Source organism: Lepisosteus platostomus, chromosome 4 (genome assembly GCF_059453375.1).
Source record: "Lepisosteus platostomus isolate fLepPlt1 chromosome 4, fLepPlt1.hap1, whole genome shotgun sequence".
NCBI lineage: Eukaryota > Metazoa > Chordata > Actinopteri > Semionotiformes > Lepisosteidae > Lepisosteus > Lepisosteus platostomus.
In genome coordinates, this window is record NC_142614.1 from 11,094,998 (window position 1) to 11,111,802 (window position 16,805).

The following is a 16,805-nucleotide window of genomic DNA, read 5'->3' on the forward strand; positions in this document are numbered from 1 at the left end:
ATTGAGGGGCAACATGGTGGTGATATGGAGTTCTGCTGGTGTGGAATTTGCATTTTATTAGCATGTGGCTTTCTTCTGGCTGCTCTGCTGTACTCCCACATACCAAAGACATACCAGTAGGGTAACTGGCTTCTGGGACAATTGATCCTGAAATGTGTGTGTTTGTAAAGGAACAACAAGTTTACTCCATGCTGAAAAAAGAAGAAAACGCAACATTTCGGACGTGGAGCCTTCTTCGGGTGGCGGGTGGCGGGTGGCGGGTGTCTGGGTGCCCTGTGATGGACTGGTGCCCCATCCAGGGTGTTCCCTGCCCTGGGCCCACTGCGTGCCACCATCGACTGCGCCCCTCCCCCCACGACCCTGAACTGGAAGAAACAGAAAATGGATGGAATATTAATGAATTAACAGCTGCTTGTTACAGCCAGTAGTATAGGACTCGCATGATTAAGATCCTATTGCTCAATGAAGTAGAGGCGCTGTGCCCAGTGTCCTGTTCAGATTCCGCTATGAGCTTGTGCTGCAGCCGAGGCCCATAATAACTCAGTCCTCCCTCGACACAGCTGGTGAGGCGGCTGCGCGTCGCCCAGCTGGAGACCAAGTTCAAGTCGGGTGCTGCGTCAGCATGTGTAGGCTGTGAAGGAACAAGTAAAGGTTCACTCCTGTTCATTCACACCTGAAGAAGGCCCCACAGCAGAGACGCTGTCTCTCCTTCTCCGCATGGAATAAACCTTTAAATCTGAAGATTGAGTTGGTTCCCTCCTGTACACAAACGCAATTCATAGAATTGGCATTAAAAATGCAGAATAATATTTGGAAATTTTCCACAGCTCTTGGGAACTGCACATTTTAATTCGACTTTATGAGTTTTTTTACACTGTCCTGTTACTGTACTTTCTCGAAACTTTAAAGCGTCTGCTGTTTCCATATTTACTTTCCTTGTTAACCACAGTACTTGTGAAACATACTATTTTGTAAGTAGGAGGCCGTAAGCCGTGTGATTTTCAAACCGCAACATGAGTTTTTTTTTTCTCGTCGGCCGATCACAAAATCTCCAGGGGCCACCGTGCGCATGGGTACAAGTCGCCCCCGCCCTCCCCTTCTCGGGCACTCCCTTTAAGCGCCGTGTTTCCGGTGTCATTCAGTCAGTCCACGATGGCGGACCTCCTTGGCTCTATCCTGAGCTCCATGGAAAAGCCTCCCAGCGTCGGCGACCAGGAGAGCCGGCGGAAGGCCCGAGGTACGACCCGAATCGCGATTTATAACCTTTTAACACCTCTCGGTAACTCTTACAAGGGCGCTCTGCCTGCAAATGAACGGAAATGTATTAATGTGGCGCTCGAAAGCCGACCCCCACCAACTGTGGTCTCCCTCTCTGCCTCTCCGAGGAGAACTGTGCGCTCGCGGTCTTCATCCCCTCCTGCTCTTCATCACCATTGGCCAGGGCCTCTGCCCCTCTGCAGCTCCTATTGGTCGACGATGCCGTCAGTTTTTTTCCGAGGTCATGAATATTAACATACAGTTTCTGGGGCCGTTTCACTCGCTGTACAGCCGAGATCTGATTGGCCAATCTGAGATCCCGGATTTAAATATCTGTGAAATCGTCTGTGTAGTATGCGGTGCGATTTATTTACACATTTTGTTTTTTGTAAAAAAAATCTGTCTATTTAGTAAAAACAGAGAGTAAAAAGTAAAAACACACCCACCCCTCTTCACTGCAGTGTTCGTCTTTCCGGTTTTAACCGCTGGGACCCTAAAACCGCAAGGTCTCCTGTAATGGTATTTTCCCAGAAATCGAAACTGCAACTGTTGGGTCACGGTAAAGATTTTTATAAACCGTTTTAACACGTTCTGTGCTCCAAGTAATTAGCTTGTGCACAGCTCAGGAGCTTTGTGTGTTAAATCGTGGTAGATTAAAAAAAAGTACTGTATTGTTCCCTCTCCCCATTGATAAGATAAGATCACTTTATTGGCCATAAAGTATTAGGAATTTGTCTTTTCGCATACCCCAGCTTGCTCTCCATGAGACACACAGACAGGGAGAGAAGTCACATTGACAGTGATACACCCCTTATAAACTGTAGATGAGGGTCCCTGCTGCCTGTGCGCCACACTGACCTCCTGAGACCAGGACCGGACACCCTGCAGACACACTGTTTTCTGATGCCTGGGGGGGTGTACCTATTCGCTGAGCCCAGTAAAGCCAGCTGGATTCTGTGTTTCAGAACAGGCCGCCCAGCTGAAGAAAATGCAGGAGGAGGAGAGGAGGAAGAAAGCAGAATTCAGGAAGAGGGTAAGGGCCCCGGCTGTAGTGGACTGGGCTACTCTAGTTCGTTAGAAGAAAAAGGGGACAAGCGAGTCCTGGCATTTAACAGCTAATCAGTCCAAAGATCTGACCCGGCCATTTCGTGAAATAAGTCTGTGAGTCAGGGATTCAACCACATGTCTGTACCCTGTGTCCCGACTGGAGCAGGAGGGGTGAACCCTGTGTACTAGTTTAGACTGGACTGTACTCCACTGGGTTGGACTGGGCTGTACTAGTTTATACTGGGCTGTACTCCACTGGATTGGTCTGGGGTGTACAAGTTTATAGTGGACTGTACTCCACTGGGTTGTACTGGGCTGTACTCCACTGGGTTGGACTGGGCTGTACTAGTTTACACTGGACTGTACTCCACTGGGTTGGACTGGGCTGTACTAGTTTATACTGGGCTGTACTCCACTGGGTTGGACTGGGCTGTACTAGTTTACGCTGGGCTGTACTCCATTGGGTTGGTCCGGGCTGTACCCGTTTATGCTGGACTGTACTCCACTGGATTGGTCTGGGCTGTACTTGTTTATACTGGACTGTACTCCACTGGGCTGTACAAGTTTATGCTGGGCTCTACTTGTTTATGCTGGGCTGTACTCCACTGGGTTGTACTGGGCTGTATTAGTTTATACTAAGATGTACTCTACTGGGTTGGACTGGGTTGTTCTAGTTTATACTGGGATGTACTCCACTGGATTGGTCTGGGCTGTACAAGTTTATACTGGGCTATACTCCACTGGGTTGTACAAGTTTATGCTGGGTTGGTCTGGGCTGTACTTGTTTATGCTGGGCTGTACTCCACTGGGTTGTACTAGGCTGTATTAGTTTATACTGGGATGTACTCTACTGGGTTGGGCTGGGCTGTACCCTCTGCTCTGTCGCTGCCAGTCTCACTGACCCCCCCCCGCCTCTCCTCAGATGGAGAAGGAGGTGTCTGACTTCATCCAGGACAGTTCTCTCCAGAAGAAGAAGTATGAGCCCATGGGCAAGATTGAGAGGAGCATCCTGTAAGTACACAACAGCACAATGCCGCACAACGTAGCCATGTGTAGGAGAACCCCACAACAACTCCGCACAACAGCAGAACACTCCCATCGTACACCTGTGCAGAGTCACACAACCCAGGCACGGATGGATGAGTGGATTCACCAATAGAAAGACAATCTTACAGATAATATGCAGAACTGCACCGTTGCACAGTAATGCACACTGATCGATCTGTTCCTCTCCTCCCAGGCACGACGTGGCTGAGGTCGCAGGACTCACCTCCTTCTCCTTCGGTGAGGATGAGGACAGCCGCTACGTCATGATCTTCAAAAAGGTAGGGATTTGTAACAAGACCAGATGTGTACCTTACCAGTCTGTGTTTTCTCCTTCCTCAATTCAATTCAATTTGCAATTCAAGGTGCTTTATTAGCATGACCGATGGGTACAATCAGTGTTACCAAAGCAAATAAAAATAATAAAATTAACATGGAACAAAACATAAAATAAAGTAAAAGTAAAATTCCTCTCTCTGTCTCTTTTAAGCCCTTTCTGTCTCTCTCTCTGCCTGTGCTGTTGTCACTGTCTCTCTCTTTCAGCCCGTCTAGGGTCCCCTCTGTCTCTCTCTGCCTGTGCTGTTGTCGGTCTCTTCCTGTGTGCGAATTACTGTTTGTGTTTGTGTGTCCTGCAGGAGTTTGCTCCCTCAGACGAGGAACTAGATGCGTACCGTCGGGGAGAGGAGTGGAACCCCCAGAAAGCTGAAGAGAAACGCCGTCTGAAGGTGAGATACGTCACCCCAAGCACACTGCGCCAACAGTGCACAGTGACACCTGCCAACAGACCCTGACCACCCCAGACCCCTGCTGCCAGTTCACACCCTTCCTGAGCAGAGTGGTTTGTGTCTGCAGGAGCTGGCGCAGCTGGAGCAGCAGAGGGACACGGAGGCCGACAGCAGTGCCGTCTGCCCCAACAGCAACTACAGGGACAAGTATAGCCACCTCATCGGCACCTCAGCTGCCAAGGACGCCGCGCACACTCTGCAGGCTAACAGCACCTACGGCTGCGGTGAGTCTCTCGGGGCGCCTGCTTAATATGCATCAATTACCTGTCTGCCTGTTTGCTGTGCACCCATTACCAGTCTACCTGCTGTCTATCCACCTTCTGTCTGCTGCGCTGTCTGACCACCTGTCTGTCTGTCTGACCGCCTGCCTGTCTAACCACCTGCCTGTCTGCCTGCCTGCTGCGCTGTCTGACCGCCTGCCTGTCTAACCACCTGCCTGTCTGTCTGCCTGCTGCGCTGTCTGGCTCCTTGTACACCTGCTTGTGGGACTGCAGCTGTCTGTCTCACCCTCCTCCCTCTCTTTTCCTCTATAATTTGTATCCTTCCCTGTCTCCCTCCCTCTCTGCAGTGCCCGTGGCCAATAAGCGTGACACCCGCTCCATCGAAGAGGCGATGAACGAGATCAGAGCCAAGAAACGGCAGAGGAGGGGGGAGGAGGAGAGTGGGGGGGGCAGCAGCACCTCCTGAATATAGTAGGGTTGTGTATATGGGGACATGGGTGGGGGGGTGGTTAGTGAACTCAGGCTGTGTGTGTCTGGCCTGTCTGGGTACGGCGCGGTCCGGAACCCCCGCGGCCTGGAGAGGACGTGGTTTCCCAGCATGCCGTGAGGCTGCAGCTGTGTGTCGGACGTCAGCGGTGGGCGTTTGCATTTCCGGGGCCCCTCGTAGAGGTCGTCGTTCAGTCCGAGCCATCTCTGAGCCCCTCCACCACCCTGCCTCGGTCCGTTCGTAGGCCCGGGAGCTTCTCCGATTCAAACACTCGCTGCTCGTTACCGAGCTCTTCGCTTTGTTAGCGTGGGGATGGCCCAGTTTAGTCGCAATGGGAGAGACGCATGTTTTTAATTCCTGTGGAGAGGGAGAGGGCGGGCTATTGAACTTTCTTGAGGTGAGAAAAACTGTCTCTAAAACTGTCTTTGAAGTTTTAGAAGGAGCAGATTATGGTTCCCGATTTGTAGTTTTAGATAGTGAAGTGATCATGCTTGATCGTTAAACAGATTACAGCACAGAAATTGGCACATGCCTCAGGTCTGAGAGGCTGGCCTGTCACCCTGCAGCAGGAATAAGAAGTAGGATTACTGCTGTAAAATAACCTTGGTTTTTATACCACTGGCACAGGGCCAGGGGCTCCCCCTAGTGGCCCAGCTAGGGAAGGCGTACATGGAGATAAAGCTGATTCCCTGGATGCTCTCTGGACGCTGGCTCCTGTCTGGGACCTGGGGTCCCTCCAGGATCCATGGATGGCTCCGTGGACGTCCAGAGGGAGGGGTACACGGGGTCACAGACCGGGACCCCACATGTGTTGTGAGACTGTTCCCCTTTGCACGTCGGTGCCACAGTAAGGGCTAACGGATCACACGCCTGCACACTGGTCCTGCAGCCCATAGGCGTACAGGAGGTGCTGGTCCGTTGGTAAGCGGCTTAATCTGGGCCGGGTCGGGAGTCGGCGCTGCCCGGCTGCGCTGGACAGCCGCAGTCCAGACGGTCTGCAAGGCCATCTGAACCTGATCCGTAAAGCAGGCGATTGGGGAAAGCGCTGACCGGACTGGGGTCCAGAGGCCCCCGTGCTGACTGGACTAGGCTAGCTGGCTACATGGTAGGGGACCCCAAATTTGAAGAGATTTTAGAGTAAGTTGTGCCTCTCTCTGATTGCGACGTAAACTAGTTGTGCTGCCCTTCCTCCCTACCATCATCTCCCTCCCTCATGGTGAGGATACAGTTTCGTTTTTGTTTTTAGTGTTTTATCATTGTCAACTGTTCATCCTTTTTTTTCTTCTTTTCCGGGGGGACTGGAGGGTACAGCAGTGCGTGGAGTCGTTGAAGAGAACCCACGTGCTAAGTGTGGCTTTGGGTTTGAGGATGTTCACACTGAGAAGTATTTGATGTTCCTTCGCTTTAAAGGTATTAAATGCTTAAGATGTGCTGTGCCACCAGGGCCTGGTTCGAAGAGAGACCGACTCCCGTCTGATCCACACCAGGTTTTAGCAACTACAGATATTTCTTGTATCAAAGCAACAGTGGGATTTGGAGATGTATAACTTTATTTTTTTATTTTATTTATTTACTTATTTGAAGTCACATACAAACATCCAGATAAAAAACAATTGAATATACTGGCCTTTTCTGTTAAGTCGGTACAGTTTTTCTGAGAGCCTCCTGATGCTGCTAAAATCCAGAGTGGATCAGACTGCTGTTCAGAAGGAGTCTGATCATTAACATTGTAAAAACCCGGAGTGGATCAGACTGCTGTGTATGGAGATGTCAGGAACCAATAACCGGTGACCCCTCCTCTGTTGATCTCTGGACCAAAGGCTCACAGCTGCTGTCCTTGGGATCCGGAATCCAGCAGCTTTCAGTTGGTCCAATTAAAGCTGGATTGGATGACTTTATCTCTTCTCCGCAGCACAATACCCTCTAAATTAAATGTGGACAAGGGTGATCAGATCTGGGGGCTGGTCTCAGAACAAGGGGTCACTCGATCTAGTGGGGGGGCTCTCAAAGTCCCGATCGAGACTCGCCTGGTTCAGGGAAAGCAGGATTCCCCAGTACCAGCCCCGCTCCAGCTGAGCCCTGAATGAAGACCAGCTCAATTCCTGGTTCTTGTTTTAATTCGATATTTTCTGTCATTTATGCTTGTGTAATAGCAGCCGGTTTTAACAAGTTATTTATGCTTTTTTAATAGTTAATCTGAAATAACTAATTATCAGATGGATCATGGGTCAACAGATTCTGGGGTCGCCAGGGGCAGGATTAGGCGGACCTGAGTTTTAAAGTACCGCAGTAGACCTAGAAATCTCCTTGGGGTACAGGAAAGGGGGGACCCCACTTGATTATTAGTGATTATGTGTTGCGATGTCCGAGTTGTTTTTTTAAATTAAACTTTTGTGTTTGTGATCTTAAATGGCTTTTTGAGGATATTTATTGTGAAATATATTGTAACATTAATGGTGTCTGATGGCGGGAACTCCTGTTCCTCCTCCCCACACCTCTCCTCTGGCCTCTAGCGGTTAAAATCGGCCTCATCTGGACTAATTAAGCCCATGATTACAACGTGAGAATGAGGCAATGGCCTGCTCTTTGTAACCATCCACCCTGTTTGTTCGTTAGTAGCTAATTGATCCCAAGATCCTGTCCAGCAGTTTGTTGGAGGAAGTCAGGGTGTTGCCTTCAACATGACTGGGCAGCTTGTTCCACACACCCACCACTCTTTGTGTAAAGAAGTGCCTCCACTTTCGGTTTCAAATGTATTTACACATTGTTTCCATTTGTGTCCCCTGGGTCACTGTCCATTCTGAAAAAGGCTGCCGTGTGGATTTTGTCGGTAGTCTTGATGTTAACAGGCTGTTCAAGACCTTCTCCTGTTAAAGATGGCAAAGATGCACTGCTTCTCCACTAAGGCCCCGGTCTCTTGCCGAGAGCTGCAGAGCTCTCGAAGGGTCAGGGGGCAGATAGCTGAGCCAGGTGGGTGGATCAGAGGGGGGTCAATCTACACGAAAGAGGGTACAAACGTGGAAATCTGGGAAGCAGAGCAGCAAAGGTCAGGTGACCTCTGCCTCAGAAGAGATCATGCAGTCTCTGGGAAGGGGCACAGCAAGAGGACATGTGCTCACTGGGGACACAGCAGAAGTCCTACGTCCTCTGGGACATGGAGCAGGAAAGGACAACCTCTGGTACAAATCAAAAGTCACATGACCTTTACTGTGCCACATGCCAGAGGTCTTGTGACCTTTACTGCGCTGCATTTCAGAAGTCACAGAGGTCACGCTATCTCTCTCTCTCCCAGATTCCTTGTGACCTTTACTGTGCCCAGATCCAGATTTTTATAGCTGTAGAATGTTGTATTCCATATGTGTTGAAATAAAAATGTATCTGCCTTTAAATTTTGTATTCATATTCATTTAGTTGTATCCATTTATCCTGTACCCAGGATCAGAAACATAAATCTCAAAAAAAAAAACAGACATTTGAACTGCATTTTTTCAACAACCTTAAACATCATAATACGTTTATATGACTCCGTGCAAAGAGCGTCAGAATAAATAGACAAAACTTTTGTTCCAAACCATCATATACAGTTAAAATCATAAGGAAATAAATTGGGCGAGACAAATTCAGAAAAATTCGAATGTGTACAATTTTCAGGTGACAAAAATCAAATTTTAAAACACCGACTGAAATAAAACGGTGACTTCGGCGGTTTTATTTATCGGGCCCTGTCTATTAATCTCAGTATTATACGCAGTTAAATTTGCATTTTCAGTTTGTTGTCTTGTTTTGTATAAAGGCAACTCGCGTAAGGTTGGCAGCACCGTTTCTTGAACGAAGCTCAGCAATCACAGAACTGTTGGTCTCAGGAAATTAAAGTGTACACCTGGGTGGAAATAAAAAATGAATCCATACCCGGGTGCGCACCGACAGTCATAATCGGACATTCAAACTCATTCTACGAACCGCTTCCAGCACAAACCATCAAAGGCCGAAGGACTCGAAAAAACGTTTCGACCTTTGCCCTGGGTTTTTATTCTCTTCATGAGGAACACCCCCCATCTTTTCACATTTTACTGAGAAGGAATTAAATCAGAGGGCGTCCGAACGGTACTCTTGGCCCCCGTCTGAGTACTTTTACCGACGCGGTATAGTGCGATTGATATGGAAGCCCGTTTCCGCTAGGGAGTAAAAAAAAAAAACGCGCTATGGTATCTCGCAATTGCGACTTGAAATCTCAGAATTGCGACTTGAAATATCAGAATTGTGAAATGCAGTGGGTGAATTTATGAATATTGTAACGCAACGGGGGCTCAGGCGGGCGCCCTTGCCGCATTAGGTCGGCCCCTGCACCGTCCGGGGCTCGAACCCGGGACTTCCGCGTCTCTCTGCAGCGACCTAGCCCCGTGAGCTAAAGAGAGATCTCTCCACAGCCCAGTAGCTGTGGTCCTGCTATCACAGGGAAGGGCGGTGACGTCACCCGCTCTGGTACGCCGGCTCTTACACACAGTGCTTGTCGGCCGTAATTGCGACTTGAAATCTCAGAATTGCGACTTGAAATATCAGAATTGTGAAATGCAGTGGGTGAATTTATGAATATGAAATATGTGCTGGGTAGCTTGTCCGCCTGGACTGGGGAACGTTCCCCGTGTACAAGAGGGCCCCTCCGGAGCCGTTTCCGCTGGACTCCGCAGACTGATGCCGGCCGCTCGTCTCCGGGCTGCGGGTCAGTGGACGGCTACAGGCGCGCTGGGAGAAGCCGTTTCACTCAAGGGGGAAGACACCACTCCGGATGGCAACCAGGTGATTGATGTTTGATTTATTACAATTTTGACTTGTTTTTTTTTTTCCTGCAGCGTCCTTCCAAGTGGGAACAGCCTCAATCTCTTTCCCATCCTCCGCTTCCTTGGCTTTTGATCAAAAGCCCCACACCCCCACTCTCTCATTCATACTGCTGCTTTCCAGCAGGCCAGCCCCTAGACCTCTGGAGGCGAAAGGAGGCTACTGACTCCACTGCTGACAGGGTTACAAAGAGAAAACAGCTGAGGAGTCTAATAGGGAGACTAATTACAGAGGAGGAATTGCAACTGCCAGCAGCTCAGTACCACCCTGCAACATACTACTGGCACCTCAGCAGGTGTGAGCCTGGTCAGTACCTGGATAGGAGACCTCCTGGGAAAAACTAAGGTTGCTGCTGGAAGAGGTGTTAGTGGGGCCAGCAGGGGGCGCTCACCCTGCGGTTTGTGTGGGTCCTAATGCCCCAGAATAGTGATGGGGACACTATACTGTAAAAAGGCGCCGTCCTTCAGAGGAGATATAAAGCCGAGGTCCTGACTCTCTGTGGTCATTAGAAATCCCAGGGTATTTCCCATAAAGAGTAGGGGTGTTACTCTGGCTTCCCAGATACATTTCCCGTTGGCTTCTTAATTATCCCCATCTATGAACTGGCTTCATTACTCTGCTCTCCTCCCCACTGAGAGCCGGTGTGTGGGGAGAGTACTGGTGCACTATGGCTGCTGTTGCATCATCCAGGTGGGGCTGCACACTGGTGGTGGTGGAGGGGAGTCCCCATTACCTGTAAAGCACTTTGAGTGGAGTGTCCAGAAGAGGGCTATAGAAGTCTGAGCAATTATTTTTATTAACAACACAAGGGCAAACTATGTGCATACAGCAACTCTTAGTCTGTTCCCAGCAGCCCCTCTAGGGCAGGGGCCAAATAATCTCTAATTTCTGCCTGCAATAGCACCCACAGCCTCTAGGTGTCACAATATCACTGTGCTATAAGCCTGTAAACAAGCCTGTACATGATGTAAGATAAGATCACTTTATTGGCTGTATACAATTTCTTGTATTCGGCATTTGCATACCCCAGCTTGCTCTGCATGAGACACACAGACATGTATTTGTGTGACATGATAACAACAGAGCTGTGTGACCCGCCCTTCCCTTCAGCACAAACAAACCTTTCATCCTGCCCAATGACAAGAGGCTTAGTCGTACGTTTATTCAAATTTTACAACACAAAAAAACAAATCAAAACAACTTTAGTATTGTGCACATCCTAAATATATATATATACACACACACTAACCACTCCTTTTTATATATGTTATTATTTTTGTAAGTAATACAATAATCAAAATCCAGAGTAAAATCAAAGTTTCTTATGTGTCAACGCAATGATGAGGGGAGACATCCACAAACCTCAGCTTACTGTATGTTGTTGAGATAAAGGTAAGGATGTCACAATATCTGTTGACCTCTCATTCAGCAGCACATTTACCGTACATTCCTGCTGGTTACAACACACTTAACGTGCCAGAAAATGATGAAAAAGGTGTTTTCGTGTTGTTCATTGACCCCCTCTGAATGGTTCGGACCCATGGGGTCACATGTCTGCAGACTTAGTTTTCCACTGTTCTGCTTACACATTTAATCATGTGGTGGAAACCAGCTGAAAAATGTAAGAGGACTGCAATTATTTACACTGTTCCTTTTGAATACTGTATTTTCCCTTATGAACTCATGTTGTACACATTTTCTTTCAATTAATTACACTCGGTAAATCCTCAATGCGATACTTTAGGCATAATTGTCGCAAACAGTTCTTTCCGGGCCCTATGCAGACGACACGATCCGGATTAGTGAGGAAAAAGTCATGCAGGAGAGGGTATGGAGACTGGGGGCATGTCCAAGGGGTGCAGGTGTCCAGGGGGAGTGAGTCCGGGGCGAACAATCCATGTATAAGTCCAAACGGGTCATCCAAGACAGAAGCGAGAGTCCATAGCCAGGCGATCCATCCGGGGGTTAAAACACGGGAACCGGGTCGGAACCAGCAGGGGGGATCAGGAACAGAAAGTTAAAATCATAACGGAGCCAGACTCTGCAGGAGCCAGGCTCTCACGACACGGGATTCAATGAGGAACCTCGAGTAACGTCTACGTCTGGCTTTTAAGGTGGAACTAAAGAGGGGCTGGAATAAGGAACAGGTGTGGGGAATGAGGTAGAACAAGGAAGGGCTGGAGCGCCCTTAAGAGGCGGAGTAGCGATCGTGACAATGATAAAACTTCTGTCTAGGATCCTGCAAACCACTCTGCCATGGCTTCTAATTAACCATTAACAATGCAGCTTTAGTTTTTAGTCATCCAATTTCAATTCATTTCAAGTAATGTAACTATCCAACTTCTATCACGTTTTCATTACCTGGCGCTTTTGAGCTGATCAGCCTTCATATTAATTTATATGTTTATGCTAGCAAAATCTTAAAATATTTGGTATTCTACTTATGCCATGTTGCACATTATAATATTCCTAATCTATCTGTGTAGGCTTTAAAAGATAATTGACTGTTCTTGATTCTTCACTGTTTCTGGTAAAAAAGTACCATTACATTTTATGTTTATAAAGAAATCTTCACATATTGTTCATGAAAAACATGTAAACGTTATCTTGTAATTTCACAAAGTTAGAAGCCAGAGGAAGGGTCTGAATACTTTTGCAAGGGATTTTACACAGTTTCATTTCTGATCTTCTTGACCCGTGGGCAGATAACTGTTTTTTTTTCCCTTTATTATAGACGGTTACTCTGGCTGTCCGTTCCTTAACTCACTCTCCCTTCAGACTTTCAGGTTTTGAATAAAATATTAAGATTAAAAAATGTCTAGGCATTATTTTGTAGTTTCACAAAAAAGGACACCACAGCAAGGGTGTGAATACTTTTGCAAGGGACTGTATGTAGACTTGTATGTCATCTTCTTGAGCTGTGGGCAGGTACTTAATCAGTGAAAAACCTGAAGCTATGTTATCTGCCCTAAGCTCTATCTTCAGACCTCCACAGCTTTTCTCCTTTCAGCATGGAAGAACCTTTACTTGTTCCTCTATTCTATATACTTTGCCTGTGTGCAGATGAGGTTGCTGTTCACCTGTTCCCACATTTGAATCAGCTCATTAGGAGCCAACTTATGGACCAGCAGCAAGTTACGGTATAAACAGGGGTCTTTGTTCATCCCATTTCCTCCGCTTTTAACCTTGATGCCCAGTGTCTTGATGCCACTGTAATGCATGGGGCTGACCTGGAGCACTCTGAGACACATGCCTATAAACGCATCATCAATAGGGAAGAGTTCCAGCTCATTAGAAGCACCGTACATCCTCATAGCCAAGGGGCCTCCCATGAGGAACCCTCCTCCTCCTACATATGGAGGGTAAAAAGTCTCACTGAACATCACTTCTGGGATGAAGTATTTGCTATTCATGTCTCTGTTTGGAGCAGAGGTTGTAAGGACATCCCCAGTGATCAAGTCTGTTGTGTTCTTGTTACTTTCCAGAAATTCTACTACATTGACAGTGTTTACAAAGACATCATCGTCTCCCTTGAAGATGTACGGCACGCTTTGACAATAGATGGAAAACCACTTTAGGAAGCCGACCTCCTTGAGGGTGAGGTTGTAGAAACTGTCTTCAAAGTCCCACTGGAGAATGTCCCCAAACACCCTGTCCTCGTACTCCAGGAGCTTCTGGTGGTGAGCCTGCTCTTCTCCTTTGGAGTCTGTCCCCAGCAGGAACAGGAGCCTGATCCTCTTGCCCCTGATCTCCTTCTCCTGCCCCCAGGTCCTGCGGATGGCCTCCCTGCGCTTGTACTGTGTGATCATGGACTTGACCACCATCAGGAGATAGATGTCTTCTTGGCATTTCTCTGGATGGTTAAAGATCATGGGGAAGTACCTACAGTGCCGGTACAACAGGAACCGCTGGATACGTTCCCCCACTCCAGCAAACCATGGGTTTTTGACCATGTTGGAGTTGGCAGAGCAGTTGGCATTTGTAACATCCCATCCTTGAACTATGCTTTTGTCAATGAGCGATCCATTCTTATACTGCATCCAGAAGGAACTCTGTTGCCAGGAGGCCAAACTCTTACTGGGTTTCTGTGTGTCCTGGTAATGCTTTTTAGGAACAGAATCCTGGTTTCTCTGCATTGCTGCCTGCACAAGTACAATAGTTACCACAAGGATGATCACTAAAATGATACTTTGTAAGATGTTATAGATCTTCCCCCTGATTCCTTTGGCAGACCTAAGCAATTAAGGAGAAGGAAGGTTAGAGCTGCAACACACAACTAATAGCATTTTAATATCATCAATAAACCAGAACAGAAAACAGTTCTCCGTGGTCGAAGTATATTAAAGGGACGTGGACATATTAAAGCGTTCAAAGCTAAGTTCCATCCAACCATTTTCCACCACGTTATCCAATTCAGTGTCAAGGGGGAGGCAGAGCCTATCCCAGCAAGCAACTGGTGCAAGGCCTGGTACACCTTGGACAAGACACCAGACGCACGTACTTACACCAGGGTCAATTTTCCTTGAAGCTGAATAACCTACCAGCATGTCTTTAGACTCTGGGAGGAAATGCACACAGATCTGGGGGAAACATAGCCACTCTACACAGACAGCACCTCCAGATCTGAACCCAGGGTCCAGTGCTGCGAGGCAGCTCAATGTCAATGCTAAGCCCTGCACCATCCTGCCGCCCAGCTGAGGTGACAGTATTAACTAATAAGGTAACATTTGTTTAAATCCTTTTAAGGTGAGTTACATGAAGTGAGAAATATCTCCAAGAATCCTGAAACAAAGTACACGGTCATGGTGGATCTATAAGGAACATTGGGAGCTGTGAATGGATGGAGACAGTTTGTTGATAGCTGGAAAATGGCAGTCCCAGAACAGCATCGGAGACCGATCTCCAGTGACCTTGACAGGCTTAGGGTAGCATGGCAGAAACAGAGAATATGGCAGCCCTCATACAATTTGCACGTATGAGCAAAGACTAAAAGATCGTTTGTGTAGTGAAAGGCTTGCTACAGAATCAGGTGATACACTCTAGATCAGTCTGCGTTTTTGTGTCTCTGTCACTGGACTGATGTTTGGGTTACCAGATTGAATAGTTCTGAGATCAAACCTAGGTCTGTGGTCTTAATTCTGTAAAGATCATTAATACAATGTTTTCTAATCTAAAGAGCTCATGTTTGTCAGACGTTATTTAAAGTCTATTCGCACGCATGAACATACAGCGCAATGCTTGCCATTGGCTTGCGAGCCAAACAAAGCCAAATTAATCCACTGATTCATGGAACAATATAGATTCCCAGCAGGTTGGACCTTACTGGGAATAATTATGCAGCCAAAGGTAACGTTAAAAAGAAACTTTTATGTTGTAGCCCTCTGAACCTCTTGCTGTAATTCTTACTGCTATGGGTAAAATTGCACACACTGTGAAATTCAAATATGTAACATATTTGCCAACAAATATGACCTTACATTGAAATTTCTTGCAGGAATATATAAAATATATAATATATAATATATAATATATAATATATAATATATAATATATAATATATACAAAGTTGTGCTGAATTACGGCGATCCCATATTTTTTAAATTTTACTAGACCATAGAAGAGATATTAACTTTTGCTCCTGGATTTCGTTTGATCAGATCATGATTACCATTTTAGAAACAGTGACACCTGAGCGACAGATCTGTATCACAAGTTTATTTTTACAATTCCAGGAAACAGCTTTGTGACACACAATGACATCAGTTATACCCATTTAAATGTTCTGAAAATACTTATTTCATATTGATGAGCATTTGTTACATTTATGCACAGTTCACTAACACATAAAAACTTCTATATTGTTAATACGGACATGCATAGGATGCCACAATAGTAATACTTACATTTTCTGAAGAAGAAATAGAAAAGAGGTGAGTAGTTTAGACAGGGGTAAATCATTAGCCTGCAGGCTGGCTGGCTTCTGATTAAACAATTTGCTGACACGGACTCTCCTTGTAACAGAATGATGACCCAAGTTGTGCACACAAGCATATGTTATGACAATTGACTATCCCACCTTTCAGAGGCTCTGGTGTGTTTTGTTTCACCTACAGTAACTGCCTTTTTTCCTGCCTCTGCGTTGCTGTAGAGATAGAGCAAGACAACAAAGGCAGGAGGCACAATGAACCGTCGGTGCAAAATATCGGAGATGAAGTGAACATACTATGGGATGGGATGAGTGCTGTCGAGTCGGTTTCGACTCAGGGCGACCCTATGGGTAGTTCCCCGTCGCTATCCGTAGTTTCCATGGCAGGATACAGAAGTAGATATCCAGGTCTTTCTTCCGCTGCTGCCCAGTATGGGTTATTAGAGAACCTTGCGCCTGATGTGGGACACGAACCCACTACCCCTGAGATTATGAGTCTCGCGTTCTACCAACAGAGTTAGTTGGGGGTCCGAACATCCTATAGACAGGCATAAATGAAGCCATGTGCAATCAATTTTAAATGCACTGAAATTATTTATACATAACCTACCGGTATGTCTATAGACTGTGGGAGGAAACCCATGTACACAAGGAAAACATACAAACTCCAACACTGTGAGACAACAACACTAACTACTGTACCACCAGGTCACCCACCGATTTTATTCAGTTAACAATTTAAGTTTAAATGACAAAAAATACTTACTGCAGTACCACGTGTATCTGTGCTATGATAACTGCTCTTCCATGTTCATTTAAAGTGATCTAGTTTCTGATATACAGTAGTCGGTAAACTACTCACATTTGCAGATGGTGTCAAACTAAGAGGATTGACAAACACTAAAGAAGCAGCAAAAGTCATTCAAAAGGGTTGGGCAAACACTTGACAGATGGCACTCAATGCAGAAAAAAGAAGAACATTGTCATGTCATGTATTTTGCCAAACCTGTCACGATCGTAATCCCTCCTCTTAAGGGCGCTCCGGCTCTTTCTTATTTTGCTGAGAACGTGCACCTGCCCCCCTATCCTGCCCCTCCTTATTTAAGCCCTCCTACCAGCAGGTCCAGGAGTGACCTGACGGCATAGGCTTCACCACGGCGTCCTGACCATCTGAGTCCGGGGCTCGGAGTGTCTGGCCTTGT

General features: G+C 46.8%; 1 protein-coding gene and 1 pseudogene across 1 annotated transcript; one reads left to right on the top strand and one right to left on the bottom strand.

Moving 5' to 3' along the window:
- The first annotated feature begins 1,078 nt into the window (after positions 1–1,078).
- spag7 (sperm associated antigen 7) lies at positions 1,079–8,230 on the top strand. Its single transcript, XM_088628437.1, has 7 exons — positions 1,079–1,237; positions 2,223–2,290; positions 3,227–3,315; positions 3,545–3,629; positions 3,984–4,073; positions 4,201–4,357; positions 4,702–8,230. Exons 1-7 carry the CDS (start codon positions 1,153–1,155, stop codon positions 4,818–4,820), a joined length of 693 nt encoding a protein of 230 aa, XP_088484563.1. The 5' UTR covers positions 1,079–1,152; the 3' UTR covers positions 4,821–8,230.
- A 1,760-nt stretch (positions 8,231–9,990) lies between these two features.
- Positions 9,991–13,945, bottom strand: LOC148672631 (UDP-GlcNAc:betaGal beta-1,3-N-acetylglucosaminyltransferase 7 pseudogene; annotated as a pseudogene).
- Between the last annotated feature and the right edge of the window lie 2,860 nt (positions 13,946–16,805).